The sequence below is a fragment of the Lactuca serriola genome, chromosome 2, assembly GCF_051521515.1.
Source record: "Lactuca serriola cultivar US96UC23 chromosome 2, Lser_US96UC23_V15, whole genome shotgun sequence".
Taxonomy (NCBI): Eukaryota; Viridiplantae; Streptophyta; class Magnoliopsida; order Asterales; family Asteraceae; genus Lactuca; species Lactuca serriola.
This window is the reverse complement of record NC_136409.1, coordinates 143,946,607-143,964,804: the sequence shown is the minus strand read 5'-3', so window position 1 is coordinate 143,964,804 and position 18,198 is coordinate 143,946,607. Positions and strand designations below refer to the sequence as shown.

General features: G+C 38.1%; 1 protein-coding gene across 1 annotated transcript; it reads left to right on the top strand.

The window, feature by feature from the left end:
- The first annotated feature begins 14,392 nt into the window (after positions 1 to 14,392).
- On the top strand, positions 14,393 to 16,537 carry LOC145086924 (plant viral-response family protein (DUF716)). Its single transcript, XM_079024777.1, has 2 exons — positions 14,393 to 14,706; positions 15,142 to 16,537. Exon 2 carries the CDS (start codon positions 15,270 to 15,272, stop codon positions 16,197 to 16,199), a length of 930 nt encoding a protein of 309 aa, XP_078880903.1. The 5' UTR covers positions 14,393 to 14,706; positions 15,142 to 15,269; the 3' UTR covers positions 16,200 to 16,537.
- The last annotated feature ends 1,661 nt before the right edge of the window (positions 16,538 to 18,198 follow it).

Genomic DNA, 18,198 nt, shown 5'->3' with positions numbered 1-18,198 from the left:
GGATGTGCACCAAATCAATCTCTCTCTCTCCCTTGCCCTGGAAATCATGGACTCCAGGGTGGGACAAGCTGAAAAGCTGACATGTTCCCGAATATCGGCTCGCAGCATTTCGTGATAGTGGGTCCTCCTCATATCTTCGTCTCCCACATACTGGGGCACCAATAAAGCCCTCTCTCGGAACTTGGCGGTGATCTCCACCATTGTCTTTGTCGTCTGTCTCATATTTAGGAACTCCCGAGCCAACTACTGAAGCTCCACGTAGGTGCGAACTCAGCCCTGAACTGAATCACAAAATCCGGCCATGTCATAGCTTCAATAGCCGAGGCCCCCATAGAGTCACTAACCGACTCCCACCAATCCCTAGACCTGTCCCTCAAGCATCCTGCTGCATATCGTACCTTCGACCCCTTGAGGCAGAAGCTGGTCAACTGTGCAGACTCAATGTCTGCAATCCACCGCCTGGCCAAAATGGGGTCCTTCGCCCCATGGAAATCCGGCGCACCACTGCTCCTGAAGTCCTTAAAGGATAGTGTGTGTGATCCTGACTGGCTGGTCGCCATGTCACTCTTGAACGCCCTGAGGCGATCCTCCATCAACTCGATAATCCCTTCCTTGATCGACCCAAAGATGACCGGGGTCACATCAAGGATGCCTCTAGTGATCTCGGACACGATGAACTCGCGTAGCCTCTCATCCACTGGTTCGAAACCTAAACCCGAACCCGATCCCTCTCCTGAACTGCTAACTGCTGGCCTCGGACGTAGTACCACCATTCTGCAATACATAATGACAACCGTTAATGATAATGATACATCTAGAGGGATCACATCTATCACAAGTTTCTTGGTCTCGTCTCAGCCTTCCTCGACTCAAGTACGGATCCTCTGCTTTCAGTAGTACGGGCCCATACTACCTTCCACATCTATCCGTACTTTCCTCAAGAACTGCCTTGACTCCACCAAGTCACTTCTACTACTACTACTACTGATCTCTGCTACTCCCATCCTAGGCTTGCCTTAGGGTACCTTTAACTCCACCCAAACCAGTCCTCAACTGCTGAAGGCCTCTTTGCAATGCCAATTAGCCACCATATGGATACAGTCACATGCCACAAGGCTCATATAATCCTTCGAGTAAGGGACTCATCCCTACAACGATTAGGACTCAAACAAGAGCTATACAGTAGGGTCAAATCCAACACTCTGAGATTATTCAACCCTGATAGCATGTGACCTAACGCACCCACCTAATAGCCAACTCCCATCACTCTGAGCCCCACATAGCACAAAGCAAGCAACGTTCAAACAAAAAGGGAAACAAGCTCAAGCAATTCTATCCACATAACAGGAATCTGTACTAGCATGCGACATAAGCTCATGTAATCAGGCATAACCTAAGCATGCTATCCTATTTATGTCTAATCAACACTATCATGTAGTTCAAAAGCACATATAATAGGCACATAAGGCATCATTCCTAGATCCTTAGTCCTAATCTATCATGATGTTCTACCGAAACTAATAATCATAACATAAACTTGTATGGGTACTTTTGGGAAAAACTTACTTGAGCTCGGCCCGCGCACATCACACACCTTGTTCATTCTCAAAACTCTTTAACTTAGATTTTAGAAAAGCATTTTCTTTGTAAAAATCTTTTAATCCCTCGATTTGAGTCCAAAAATTTCCTGAGGGTGTGTCTGAATCCCTCAAACCAGGGCTTTGATACCAACTTGTAACAACCCAAATTTCACGTCCAAAAATTTCATTTTTAATTAATGGATTTGCAAAAAGTTTGTAAGTAACAATGTGAAATCATATCATCTCATAAACAATGTATCTTGTCTAAAAACCCAAATACTGAAAATAATATCATGTCAGAGTACAATCCCATAATATCTCATAATGCGGAAGGTAACGAGAGGGTGTATCATGTGCAGCTACCGCACCAGCTCCTTCCCCTTTGCTGAAGAGGTACCTGAACCAAAAATTGTAAACCATAAGCACGAAGCTTAGTGAGTTCCCCCATCGTACCACAAACCATACAATCATATAACATACATACTGTCAGGCAATTCTGGGGTACCCGACTTACCCGGTACGGCCATTCTGGGGTGCTGACCTACCCTTCGGTCCTAACAACCAAACCTCTGGGACTATTCCACCCCTACTACTACTATCACATATATCATAACATAAACATACTGTCAGACATATCTGGGGTGCCCTACCTACCCTTTGGTCCTAACAACTGAACTTAGGGACTATTCCCCTCCTATTACCACTATCACATATAACATGTCATGCCATCATATAAACATCTCATAACATACTGTCAGACGTATTTAGGGTGCCTGACCTACCCTTCGGTCCTAACAACCGAACTCTACTACTATCACATATAAATTAACATGCCAGCATATAACTTATCAGGTAGTAGCAAACCTAGATGATATCACAAAGACAATCATCTAACATACAACTCCTACTGTTGGGCCAGAATTGTGGCCGTAGACCCACCACTACTGGAAGGTAACTCACCTCGTAAGGCTGACTGCTGAAAAGTTGATCTACAGATGTCTGACTGCTGCTCCAGTGGTCCTATGGCTATAATTCCCATAAAAGACTTAGTCAGACACTGATAACAGCTCTTAGGGTAAAATGACTATTTTACCCCTGACCAAGTCAAAGTCAACTTCCAGTTGACCTGACTCACCGAGTTGGGCCTCCAACTCGTCGAGTCCCTACCCTTCATCTGCCCTTCTTCATGCTTCTACTTGTCGAGTTTAGCAATGACTCGACAAGTTCTCCTTCTAAAACAACCTCGAATGAACCTTCATCCGACTCGCCGAGTTGTATGAACAACTCGTCGAGTTCATCCTCGTCCTACAAACAAGTCTTGTCCTTGGCTTGCCAAGTTGTATGAACAACTCGTCGAGTTCACCTTCAAAAGTTGGGAGATTTCCATGGACTCGCTTAGTTTGCTCATGCACTCGTCGAGTCCTATGAACTCCAGGTCTATAGCTAAGTCCACCACGTTGGGTCACTCCCTTGGACCCTCTAAAGCCCTTCTAACACTCAACTGGGTTCCTTTGAACCCTAACAGAAAAGGGGAGTCAAGCCTCGGACTCGCCGAGTCCCAAGAACAACTCGCCGATTCGAGGTTATCCAAGTCTCATTTCTTGATTTCTGATGTACAACACTTGTCCAAAAGATAGATCTAGGCTCCTAAGATCGATCTAGCACGTAAAGTTACAAACTTTATGTGCATGCACGGGAGAATAAGCTCAAAAGGCTCTAAAAGAAACTCTTAAAATGCATGGGGCTTTCTAAGGCCCCAAAGTCAACCACTTTATGTCTTGTAGTCCCCTAAGGACCTTGGATCTGGAGTCTTAGCCTCAACCATGCTTGCACTCATATTTGGTCACCAAAAATGGCTCCTTAAAGCCCTAATTCACTCCAAAAAGAGATCTAGAACATGAATGAGCAAGGTATAAACTTTATACCTCCAAAGAACTGTAGATGCAGTACAAACTCAGGATTTTCTGATTTCCTCTTGGCTCTTCAAGATTTTCCTTCCTTCTTGTGATCACAAACCACCAAAATCCACCAAAGAGGCCTTAGATCTTCACCAAAGATGATTAGGGTTTAATGTGAGGTGTTCTGAGAGCATAGGGGACGAGGGAGGCTGAATAAGATGTTTAAATAGGGTGCAAACCCTTGGATTAGGGTTTTGTTCAGACAGGGTCTACTCGTCGAGTCTTGTTGCCAAGTCGACGAGTCCGCCACTTATCCCCTGGGTCCAAGTCGTTTCTACTCGACGAGTTGGGCCTTTAACTCGCCGAGTCCATTCCAAAATGTGAAAAAAATACTTGAATGAGATACGTACCAGGAACCGGGTGCTACAATGGCCCATGCAAAAAAGACAATTCCCTTGGAACATCCAATGGTCAAACAACCTGTGCGACTACACCCGTATCCTTCTGCTACCACTCCTCTCCTAGCGTCAGTAGTGCTAGAACCTATAAGTCCTTCCATAGGTAATTATCAACCATACCCGAAAACATGATAAAACCACTATATCTCATCGATACGGGTGGTCTAGCTTGATGAAAATAACCACATGCCTTCTACATAGTACCCCTGACCATTCTTCACTATGAACCGAGAGAACACTAAACACCCCAATCCAGCAAAAGGGGAACGACCTCTTAATAACTACTCAGTAATTCACGGTAGGCAATTGGCATATGACATTTCTTAAAAATATAATCCAAACATAAGTAGAGAACTGACCCCATAGATACACTTGATCAAACCCAATGCAAGAAAACAACCATAAAATACGGATAGAACTGAAAAAGAGCAAAAGATGTATACCCGCAACTTTTCTTGTTGAAATCCTGACCTCTCCTACATGTCACTGTATAGTCCGAATCCTCTCTGCTGGAGCTCTGGCTCTACTCTCTCGTCCATCGGTGATCCTGAAAGTATCTGGGATAGGCGCGCTCGCTAATCCTCCCGTCGTCAGACAATTGGACTTCTTGTGGCCCACCTGATCACTGAGAAAACAAAATGGACTTCCCCCTGAGGACAATCCCTGCTGACGGGATCAACCCTGCCACACTTGTAGCAGCCTAAACCCTTGGAGTGCCAAACTCCCTTGTGCACTCTTCCGCACATGCTGCACTGACTCCAACCTTGATGGCCTTTCACCCTATGATCAGAATTCTTGGGTCTCTTCTCGGGACCCTCTTACTATATGTGCCTAGCATGACCCTCTCTTCCCAATGTGCTCCAAATCGACCTCACGTTCTTGGACTCTGGAAGTCATATCCTTCAGGGCCTAACACCCTGTCACACTCAGTAGCTCACTTGCCAACGGTTGAACTGCAATAGTTGGAACATCCTCTGTCCCAAACCGGGTTACAAAATCTTCCCAAGACATAGTCTCCAACTCAGAAAGCATCATATATAGCACAATCAATTCCCAAAAACTCCTTACCGCCCGATACAGGAGATCCAAGGCGAACCGAACCTTAGCTTCTATGGGGTAGGGACTAGTGCGGAAAACACCTTCCATCTCCTTAATCCAACAAGAACTGAAAATCTTGGCAGTCCTTCCCTCGACTAGCTCACCACCTGAGCCGAGACCTAATCTTGAACCAAAACCGCCTCCCTGAGTGCTCATCTCCAAAATAGAAATCCACAAAAACCACCGGTCAAAACATACTCAAGGCTTCTCCTTCCCGAAGCTTCTCATATTCTCCAATACTCTCATAGATTCGAGTATGGATCCTGTGCTTTCACTAGTACAGGACCAATACTACCTTCCACACCTATCCATACTTTTCTCAGCAATCCTCCTGAATCCTCCAAGTCACTTCCTCAAACTGATGCACCTAAGTCTTAATAAACCTTACTACTAATCCACTGAAGCATATCCTAGGATTTCATAGGTTCCTAAACCCACCCATTTCCTCAGGTGCTGAAAGATTCCCAATAATGTCAACTAGCTACCTCATGAATATAGCGACATGCAACATAGATCAGATAATCCTTCGAGTAAAAGACACATCCCTAGAATGGTTAAACTCAGACAAGAGCTGCACAATAGGGTCAAGGCCATCACTTTGAGATTATCCGACCTATGTCCCATGTGACTTAGCATATTTACTTAGTAGCTAACTCACATCACTAAGAGTCCCACAAAGCACAAAGCAAGCAGCATTCAAATAATGGAAAATCTAACCAGCATACTCCAATCAAACCTTTCTATCCTCTAATCAGGATTCTGTACATGCAATTTAAAGGCTCATACACTCAGGCATAGCTTAAAAAGACTATCCTACCACTGGCTGATTAGTACTAGCAAGTAAGTCTACAAGCACATACAATAGTCATATACGGCATCCTTCCTAGATCCTTAGTCGTAATCTAGCATGCGGTTCACATATTCTCAATTCATATCATCACATAACATAACATAACATGCATGGGTATCTTGGGGAAAACTTACTTGAGCTCGGCCGATTTCACGCATCACACACCTTGTTCTTTTCAAAGTTCTTTTTCTCTTTTCAAAATTCCTTTTAAAAATGATTTTTCTTTTGAAAATTTTCATACAAAGTCCTCAGTTTGATTCCAGACACACCCAAGAGTGTGCCCGAATCCCTCAAACCAAGGCTCTGATACCAACTTGTAACATCCTAAAGTTCAAGACCAAAAATTTCATTTTTAATTAAGTCATTATAAAACCAACAATATGAAAACATCCGTAATAACATCCCATGCCAAGACCCAAAGTGTCAATAATCAAAACGTGATATCATAAAACAATATCAGAGTGTAATCCCAAAGATCTCATGTGCGGAAAACATAGTGTGATGCATTGTGATCGCCAGCTCCTTTCCTTTGAAAACGAAGTACCGAAACCAAAACTGATAACCGTAAGCACGAAGCTTAGTAAGTTCCCCCATCATACCCCATACCAAACAATAAACATACTAACAGGCATATCTGGGTGCCCGACCTACCCTGCTGAGCATATCTGGGTGCTCAACCTACCCTTGTCAGGCATACTGGGGTGCCCGACTTACCCCTGTCAAGCATATTTGGGTGCTCGACCTACCCTGCCAGGCATATCTGGGTGCTCGACCTACCCTCCAGTTTATCTCAACCGGTTACGGGGACTATTTCACCCCTACCACTACCACATAATAACATATCATAAACCTAATGTCAGGCATATCTGGGGTGCTCGACCTACCCATGTCAAGCATATCTGGGTCCTCGACCTACCCTGTCCGTCCTTACAACCGATAAAGGGGTCTATCTCACCCCTCCTACCACTATCACATAATATCATAAGATACTAGCATATAACACATAACAGATAGTGGCATACCATACAATTATCACAAAGACAATTGTCTCAACTATAATCAACTACTAGTGGGTTGGCATTGGTGCCTTCATCCCACTTCTACTGGAAGGTAACTCACCTCATGTGCTGAGCTTCACTGCAAGAAATCCTTAACTGTTATCCTGGCAACTCTTCGAGCTATCAATACCAAAATATCACTCAATTAGCAATTGGGTTCTATATCACGATTCATAATCCATACTTGGATAAAATAACCATTTTACCCCTGGCCCACAAGATACTTATGTAAGGCCCAAGTCCAAAACCAATCAAGTCCAAAACTCCAAAATCAATAAGAGCCCACTAATAGCCCATTAATGGCCTAATTTTCCAAAATGGTCCCCAACCCTTACTTGGAACTACCCTCTAGCATCCATTTCGTACTTCATAACCCTCTAAGGGTCAACCTTGGTTAAAGTCAACATCAAAGTCAATATTCTGGTTAAATTCAACATCCTGGTTAACTCAACTCGCCGAGTTGGTCCATCATCTCGTCGAGTTCCCCTTCAAACAGAGTCGAGACATTTCACTCACAACCTAACGAGTCCCTCCTTAAACTCGATGAGTTCCTCAATCTTCATAACTCAAAACCATGACCAACTCGTTGACTCATCTCCTAGACTCAACGGGTTTACTCAGTAACAGAAAAGATTGGGGAACCACGACCCAAATCGCCGAGTTGTATGAACAACTCGTTGAGTTACCCGTAGTCAAAATCCATTAAGTCACTTTCTATTGGGCTCAGTGCATCCAATCCATAGATCTGGTCCTCTAGAGTTGATATATCACATAAAGTTACTAACTTTACATCCATGCATGAGCTATTTAGCTCAAAAGGCCCTAAAAGAGGTTCACAAATTGCATGGGACTTCCACGGCCATAAAGTTGGCACCTTTATGCCATGGAGTCCCTCAAAGGATCTAGATCCGAATTCATGACTCCAAAACATGCATGCATCCACAAATGGTTCCAAAACAAGCTACTAAAAGCCTTAAACATCTCCATGAAGAGATCTAGCAAGTGAATATTCAGGGTATAGACTTTATACCTTAATATGGATGCCTTAACATAGAAACCCCTGGATCAAAAGCATCTTCCTTCAACCAAGCACATCTAACTTCAACTCCTTCAAGAATTTACCAAAGAATCACTCTCTTTTCACTCCTACACACCCAAGAGGGCTCAAGCTCACAAATTAGGGTTTGCTGGACTGAGGGGGCAATGAGGGAGGTCACAATGAGGTGTTAAGGTCCTTAAATAGGGTGCACACCCGGAAAATTAGGGTTTCACTCTGGCAGTCCTACTCGGTGAGTTAGGGCTCCCCAAATCGTTGAGTAGGTTTCTTAACCCGCGTCCAAATTCCCATTTCTATTCGACGAGTTTGGGGCCTCCAACTCGTCGAATCCCTTTGCAAAAATGAGAATTCTTATTTAAAATACCTACCAGGAATCGGGAGTTACAACAATGCCATAAACATGCCTTGTCTACACCATTGGACGAATTAATATGAAACACATTATTGCCTATGTTATCAACACGAATCACAGTTTCATACACTCCATTACAAGGTAAAACTTTAAACATAAAACACCAGTTTTGAACGTAGAAATTGAACCAATATCATTATCAAAAGAGTATTTAAAACCTTGTCTAAACAATGCATGAAAAGAAATAATGTTTCATGTCATTTCTGATGAGTAGTAACAATTTAATAAGTCACTCCTAACATCACTACTAAGCACAAGCCCATAAGTCCCAATCTCGGTAATAGGTGAAGATCGTCTATCCATATGATTAGATTGAGCTTCCCATGCTCCACTTCCTCACTATCGTTTAGTTCCTGCAAATCAGAACAAATATGTAAACCACATCTTGTATCAAGAACCCAATAATATGAATATTATGTGACATTGACTTGGATAGTGTAAATACCTGACGAGGACGCCTTAATCTTTCCATCCTTCAAGTCCTGCAAGTATTTAGGTAAACTTCTTCTCTAATGATCCTTTTCGCTACAATGGAAGCAAGTGGAATCTTTTGGTTCACTGATTGCAGGAACATCAAAGTTGGGCTCCGTATTGGATCCACTACTAGGCCCTCCAGCATGGGCTTTCCCTTTCTTGTTTGATTGGGAAGGAGCCTTCCTCTTTCCCCCTTTTTCAAATCTAATAGATAGGACAAGAGAATTTGTTGTAGTAGGAACATGATTTTTCTTCATCCCCGACTCAGCAGTTTGCAACAAATTATGGAGTTGGGTCAATGTCGTCTTCGTGTTGTTCAAATGATAAGTCAAGAAAAATTAATCATAACTAGGAGGAAAGGAGTTAAGTACCATGTCAATGGCTAACTCCTTATCAAACAACACATTGAGCCTCTAGATTTGCTCTACATACTTTTGTGTCTTCTATACATAAGCACAAACCGATACTCCTTCCTTAAGCTTGCATGTCATAAGAGATTTGAGTACTTCATAGCGCTCTTGTTTCGCCTTCTTGTGGAACATTCCAACAAGGTCAAGACTAATCTCATATGGCCAGTACTCCTCATAGAACATGGCTAGATCTGGTGTCATAGTGGCCACCATGATGCAAGCAACCTTCGTGGTGTCATCATAATGTTTGTTGTAGGAAGCAATTTCCTCAGGAGTAGCGGTGGAATAATCGATTTCGACAAGAGGCTTATTGAGGACATATTCTTTTCCCTCATTTCGAAGAGTCATCTTCAAGTTTCTCATCCAATCAATGTAGTTGGGACCAGTGAGCTTCTCTTTGACAACATCAAGAGTAGGGAAAAGTTTGGGTTTGAGTAGTTGTGAGTTCACCGTTTCCAAACATCTATTTAAAGAGATATATTTTTAGTTAGTGATATAAATCCTTAATATTTTAACCCAACATTAATACTCAAGGCTAGGACCCAAAACACAATTCACAACAAAGAAGATGGATGTTGTAATCTAATTACAAATTTATTAAGGTAGGTAATATAGATTTACCAATTTCAATCTAACATGAAATTCCTAGATCTTTTTAGATTCAATGAATCTTATTAATGACATGTTTAATCTCAGATTATGCTCTTTAACTTGTGACTGAGACACCGATGATCGCAAATAAGATGTGAATAACCATGCATACCCGCTTGACAACATCGATGCCATTTCTCATCTAAAATTAATGTGTTGGTTAACCACACACACTCCACTAACAATGATAATTTTCGATTTGCCATCATTCAACTTTATAGTCCCAAATTAGTGTATCGGTTAACCATGCACGCTCCACTAACGACATATAAAGAGTGATGTGTGTTTTCAGGGATTAGCATACATTTCACATTTTGTCCTAAAGTAAGATTTAAAAAAAAGGTTTAGTTACTTTATAATATCATACTTTTAGAGGTTATGTCCTATACAACCCGTTCGGCTAACGACCATCCACCATACAAGGGAGCGGTGAGTGAGAGTGGACACCCATTCGACGACCATTATGCTTATTACCCCCTCCCCCCATTAGAGTACAACTTCGTGAATGAGGCACACTATTGATTTGACTGACTTTTGTTATACATATAATAAATTAACTTTAAATAATATATAGTATAATGTGTATTTTAAAACTTTTCAAAATACAAGGTTCAAACATTAATTATCTAAATTATTATATAATTAATTAAATAATTCAAACCTAGAATGAATTTATAATTATCTTTTAATTATTCTTATAATCAAATTAATTATTAAATTCATAAGAGATAATTCAATTTAATTTATCTAATTAAAAAATAATCAAAAAAGGATATCTCCTAATATTTAGGGTTTTATGGATTATCACACAAGACATTCAAAATTCGGAATCTAACAGAACTAATACAAGATAATTACAAAAAAAAACACCATAAATCTTAGGAAGATAATTACTGAAAATTTGGAAAATCGGATCTCACATCGTGACAGACAGATCGTCATGTCGTGAGATCGGTAGCTTGCAAAAAACAGGTTTAGTTCGATTCAACTTATGTGCAATCAATGTTTGACAAGCCTAAGCTCTAATACAACTGGTGGATTTTATAACAAATAAATTTATACATTATGGAAAACAATTAACAAATAATAGGGTACATGCATCCTATAAAAGATCTATGTCATACACCGTGATAACAACATACAATGAAAAACTAAACTACCTTAACCCTAGTGTAATTCAAAAATTGCAAGGTTAAGATTACATACCTTTTGATTTGTTATTGTAAATAAATCAAACCAATCCTTTTTGTGGTGAAGCTTGGGAATACTAGCACCAAAGAGGTGATGCATCTAATGGTTTGTACCCAAACCTTAGCAACAAGAATACAAGAGGAGAGAGCAGATAAATTTTGGCTATAGCTAGCTAAGGAAGCATAGACGAAAATAAGAAACCATAAGGTCTTATTTATATCTGATAAGGAATCATTGGATAACCCTAATTTGAATATAATAATAATATCTCAAATTAGGCAGGTATCTACTCCATTTACTTATCCTACAAGGCTTCCTATAAGCCCTATAAGTCTTCCATAAAACCGTCCAATTATAAGAGGTTCTAGAAGCTCTCCATCGTTCAACTTTTGAACAATGTCACATTTAGTGCCAACACTTCAAATTAAATCTACTTAACCCAAAATTAATTCTAATTAATTTCTGATTAATTCTAAATTAATAACCACTATTTCTAATTAATATATTAACAAATTATCCTCTCTCCCAATACAAATTTTCTCGGTTACTAGTTTTGAGGGCAACCTGAAAAGGACTTTACTTTCATTTCAAGAATATACCAATTTAATTATTGGCTTAGACACCTTAAATCAACAAAAAAAATAGGGTTCAAATCACCAGATTATACCACTGAAGATGGAATTTGACCATGCAAGGATGAAATGGCAGCCTCATTATGTTATAGAGTGCATACCTAACATCAAAATCTCATTGGAATCATGAATCACTTCTTAGATTTAAGTTCATAAAAGATAGGGTTAGGAAATCCACAAATTCTCACTCAAAGCTTTAATCAAGCAACTATAGAGATATTTTTTTTTTTTTACAAAATGTGATTTTACAGAAGGAATAGTAACTAGAAACTCAAATGATTCACTACTTGACACTAAGAAATTGAGTTTAAGCTCAAGTTCAAACCCTATATCAATAATATGATAAGATGGGGAAAAGATTATACCGCTTAATCTTCACTATGGATCCTTAGCTTCAAATCCCCACTCGTTCCACCACCCTTAAATTCTCCATTTCACTCTTATTCTCATGCTTTGAAGTCATTCCAAAGAATAAGGGGAAAATAGGAAAATTCAAGCTTATACATCTATTCCCTTCAACAACTTTAACCATTCTAGTCTTTATTCATTTATTTGGCCTCAAAATAATATAGTCTTTATTGGGACTTCTAAGTTTTAGACTTTTGCCCTAACTTACTAGCATTTTAGCAAGTAAGTTTATAACATTTTCAATTTTAATCCTTAAGTTTGATTATATTGACAAATTTAGTCCATCATCATTTATTTTATCTTTTGAAGCCTAAAATAATTTTCTTCATTTAAATACTTCATCATCATTATAATAATAACTTATATAATTATTATTGTATCTATTTATGTTAAATTCTTAAATAGTTTTAGTTTATTTTATTTTCTCAAAATAGTATTTTGCACTATAAGTGGAAAACTCTAAACTCAAATTGAGGATGATACTCGAACATAATAGGTTGAGTTTGTTATAAGGGTTTTCCAAATATAAAAATATAAAAAACACAGTAACTTAACGATTATTTAATGAACATACAATTAGGCATATCTTAAGGTCTAATTGATTTTCAAAGAAAATTTAACCTAATTGTAAATTAATATAATTTTCATAGTTATTCCTAGCTAAATACCAAACTCAAAAACTTGGTGACCCAAAACCCCATTTATTCAATTCTTAAGACACCATACCTTGTAGTGAGATGTGGACTGTAGTGAGGCGTGATGAATGCCCCTATTTTCCACCATACTATAAAACCTTCAATGTTGAGACCTCATCGCACAAATCTCTTTCATTTTTTAATATACACTTGTTAATAAAAATAATATATACATTATTATTATTTTTTTTTGCTTTTTTTACCTCGGATAAATTACCAACTAAACTAAAACTTTTTTTTTTATTTATCAAAACTAAAATCATTCTAATTCAACTCTCTGTTAATTTTAATCATTTTTCCCAACTACAATGGCTTTAAATGATTTTTCAAACAACACCACGCCTACTTATCGAAACCAATCGTTCGTTACTAATTCCAACACACCAATTAGAAACATTTTTGGTTTCGAGTCTTCACCACTATCACATTATCATAATCATGTATTTCTTTGATAAGAATCGATACGATTTTTATAAGGCTCCTCCTCCGAATGGAATTCGATGGGATCCAGAGAAACCATGTCTTCATCCATAGGCTCCCAAGTGCCGGATTGATCAAAAGTTCGATTCTATCTAATATGAGAGTCCTATTTTTTTCACCCGCTCAGTTTCATTATCCCAAGAGGTACCCTTTTTATCTTACACCAGTAATATAATATATGTCTCCAATTTCCCAACCGAACTTCACGTATCTTCCTGAAACCTAAACCGAACCAAAAGTATGCAAATTGAAAAGAATAACAAAAAATCCCCCCTTATCAACTTTGGACAACAATCAAATAATCACATTGGTATGTTCTTAAGTCAACATATCAAAGGATACGGTAGCTACACAACTGACAACCCATTTGTGGAAGCACATTGCAAGGTTTTTTCACAATGAAATGACATGCATAACAACTTATACAGTCAACCTCAAATCACTAAGAGTGACGAAACAATTTTGACTGCAACACTCGAGATGCACCAATTGGATGATAAAGGAAGGCGTTCGAAATTATAATAGTTTGGGAGGTTGTCACAAAATGCTCAAAATGGCATACGCTGCAACCGATGGATCGTCCAAGTGGTGCTTCGAAACGATCATTCGAATGCTCGTGTCAGATTTAATCTCAACGATGATGATGACAAACTTGAAATTGAAGTACATACTCGTCTGATATGTAGGGATGAAGGCCAAATGAAAGCTTCATAATGTAGGAGATGCTAATGTGACATGAAAAAAGTGACGATATGGGCAAGTATAGTGTTAAAAGATAAGATAGTTTAAACATACAAAACGTAAATACGATGGTTAATTCGTGTATTTCGACACAACATATTGAGTTTTTCTAAGTTTTTTCTAAAAATATATAAAAATGACAACATAAATGATAATTCAACAACTATTTAATAGCATGTAATTGGACATTTCTTAAGGTCTAATAAGAAAAACTTAATTTAATTACCAAATTAATGTTATCTCCATATTTATTCCCAACTAAACACCAAAACTCAAACCAAACAAAGTAACAGTCTCGGCGACCCAAAATTCCCTTTATTCAATTGTTATGATTTCCGGACAAAAGATCCCTAAAAAACCCCACTCTTTACAGCCGCTTCATTCTTGAACCCTCTCTCGATCTCACTCCCTATCTGGATCTCATTCCATCGCACTCTTTCTTTCGATCGAGCCACTCTCAATCTCGTTGACCTTCTTGCTGCTTTCATGCGCGTTCTCTCAATCGGGTCATCGACATTCTCCCCTCCCAAGTCTTCTTCCCCGATCGATTTCAGTAAAACCCTCAAAATCTTACACTTTACTGGTTCTTACTTCATCGCCGGTCATGATCAAGGTTTGTTTTATCTTATAATCTTTTATCGTTTCTTTATTTGCTAAATTTTGCTTGTTTGCATCCTTTTTGATTCCTGTATAGTATATTACTGTTAGGATTTTGCTGATTTTAGGATTGATAAGTCGATTTTGATCAACTGCTTGATGTTTTGTAATTGATTAGAGCATTCTCGCATGGTACTTGCTTTGTAACATTTCTTGTTTGACCATAATTCGGTAATTTGGGAGATTTTGTATTGTTTAAGTTGTATATAGAACTTAAAATGAGCTTACTTGTGAGATATTTCTAGGTTTTATCTTTTATGAATCCATATTCTTATGCATAATGTAACAAATGTATCAGTTTTTATATGAACACTATATGATGAATGGATCTGCTTTTTTCTATTCAAGATTCAAATTATGATGAATTGTTCTACCTTCTTCTTGCTTTCAGGTTCAAGTGAATGAAAGGTGATGATATTCCAATTAGCATTAAAGGAGATACCCCATCTTTAATCATCACTTTTGTCATTGAAAACAAAACACAAAGGGGTTAAGATAATAACAAACACACAACACAAAATGTCTGGATTGATTTACCACATATTCACATCATCAACATTACTATCAATGGGACTTTACCACTTAATCTGCACCACAAGAAACCATCTAAGATCCCCTAGAGATTACTTCACAAAACCCTATCATCAATTCACATGGAATTCTCAATCTCAATCTCAACATTTCACAAGGTACCTTCAAATTTACCTCTTAATCCTCTGTCTTCTCATCTCCTTCATCCATCAAACCACAGTCTCATTCGATTCAGACCCTTTAGTCAAAGGTCGTTCCGCTGTTCACCACTTCACCTCTCTCCAATCTGCAGGTGTTATTTTCCTCTTTCTCATTCTCTCTCTAACTCTCCTCATCTCAGAAACCACCTCTCTCCTCCCCTTCCCACCCGATCTCTTCTTTGGAACTGCATCTGCTCTCTTCTTCCTTCAATACTCCACTTCTTCATCTTCAGCCTCCTTACAAATGTCTGATCTTGAAGCAAAATGTGACTCAGTTTCAGCCATGATTTCAGCTATCTCTGCTGTGCTCTGTATCATACTCGCATGCCACCCGAGACTCTTTGTTGCTGACGTGGCACTTGGGGCTTCGATCTGTTTACAGGGGTTATGGTCTTTGCAAACAGGGCTTTCTCTTTATGTGGATGCTTTTATACCAGATGGATGCCATAAGCTTCTTGATGTTGTGAGTGGAGTTGAAGGGTCAACAAAATGTGATCTTGAAGATTCTAAGTTGAGAGCTACTGCGATTCTTGATCTTGTGTTTGTGGTTTATGTGTTGTTTGTGGTTCTCATTTTGATTGTGACTTATGCTGTTACTGCTAAAGTTGTTGGAGTTAGGAGATTTGGGAGTTATGAGGCGATTCCAACATCATCTGGATCTTCTGTTGCTGATCCTAATCATATTCAGATGAAGGCATTGACTGGAACTCAAGCTTGAATCTTGAAATCTTGAATCTTGAATCTTGAATCATGAATCTTGAATCTTGAATCATGAATCTTGAATCTTGAATCATGAATCTTGAATCTTGAATTTTGAATCATGAATCTTGAATCTTAAATCTTGAATTTTGAATCTTGAATCTTGATAGTGTCTTTCTTGATTTATTGTTAGTGGAAGTCTGGTATTTTTTTGACAGGATTTTTAATGGAGTTAGTAGTGTATACAAAGAAATGAGTGAACTTTTTTTACCCCATGTTGTTGAACTAGCTATTTTGAATGATTATGTTGACTAATTAGTTAATTCAAGAGATCAACTTATCATTGTCTCTTTTGAATCTCTTGATTACATGTTTGATCAACTTATCATTGTCTCTTTTGAATCTCTTGATTACATGTTTTGATTTCTTTTGATTGTTTATCATCATCAAAAATTGATGATTGTTTGGTAGTGATCAAAAGATCTCAAAGTTTAAATGCAAGTTGATATTTAAAACTTCAATAGAATGATTAAGTGTTTATTTTTATAACTCTCGTGTAATATAAGAGTTCATTAATTAGTTTTGCATGTGGATGTAGAATTGTATAGTGCATTGCCTTTGTGCGTTTAGGCCTTGTGGTTGGTTATTTATTTATTATGTACTAACTTATAACCCGTGAGATGCACGGTTTTAAAATTAATTAAACTTTCATAGTAAAAACTTAAAATTATTAATCAATTATTTCAAATAAATTATTAATTAAGAGATATTTTTTTTAGTTATATAAAATTATAATAGTTGATTTAAATAAATGCATGAAATTATATCACCTTATTATATATATATATATATATATATATATATATATATATATATATATATATATTAATTTTATTTTATTTTTTATTCTAATGTTATTAATTTAATGTAATCAAAGTGTGAAATTTAAATTTTGAAATTTGAAATGAATAATCAATTATTAATTTAATGTAATTAAAGTGAGAAATTTAAAATTTAAAATTTAAAATGGAGAATTACACGGATGGTCTTTGTGGTTTGGGGTAACTTGCATGCCTAGTGCCTGAGCAAGATTTTTAACTCGGATGATCCCTAATGTTAAAATTCGTAACCCGCCTGGTCCCTCACTTAACATTCCGTCTAGTTGCTTCGTTAAAGCACCCCACGTGCAAGGCACGCAGGGGCATTTTTGTCTTTTTAATATTCTTGAGTTACCGACATGTTGTATACGAAGAGGCGATCATTTTCTCAGTACTCCATCTTTCCGTTCAGAAAACCCAAACAAAAATTTCACAGTCAAGATAAGAAAACCCTAATCGTGATATCTTCGTCTCTGAAACGCAATGGTGTTGTGGCGTATACGTGCAAATATGGAGGAAATCGATGTTGGACATCATTACTGTAAGTATTCTTTCATTCTCAATCTTCTATAACTTCGATTTTGTTGAAACATAAGCTAAAGTGGGTTATTTCACATGGGGGGCATCCGACAATCTTTTCCATTAGCTTGTACCATGGAGGAGAGTTCACCAAATTTCCTGGAAGAAAGTACATCAAAGGAAAACAAACGTATGTGGACTTACTCGACATGGATACTTTCTCAGTGCATGACATTGATGAAATGATGGAATATTTAGACTATGTTGATGAAGGTATACCTTTGTACTATCACTTTAAACGACCTTTTTTCAGATTTAGATTTTGAGTTATTTGCTTTGGGTAGTGATCAGGATGTCAGACATCTGGGTACCTTTATTTCAAAGCATAAGTTGATTGAAGTCTATATTGAGCACGGAAAAACCCGATTACATACGTACACAATGTCCCCAAATCAATCAAAAATTCAAATAAAGAAAATTAGTGAACCTCCAACATGTTCTCGTAGGCTTTTCTTAGATTGGTATGATAATGGGGAAAAATGTTGTTGGGGATGCTTCTAAAGAGGCTAATGTAGTGGACCTCACTGGAAATGACAATATGTACTTAACTGTTATTGATAA

Bases quoted from the DNA above. Each gene is read 5' to 3' on its own strand.
- LOC145086924 (XM_079024777.1), top strand. From the start codon at position 15,270: ATGTCTGGATTGATTTACCACATATTCACATCATCAACATTACTATCA.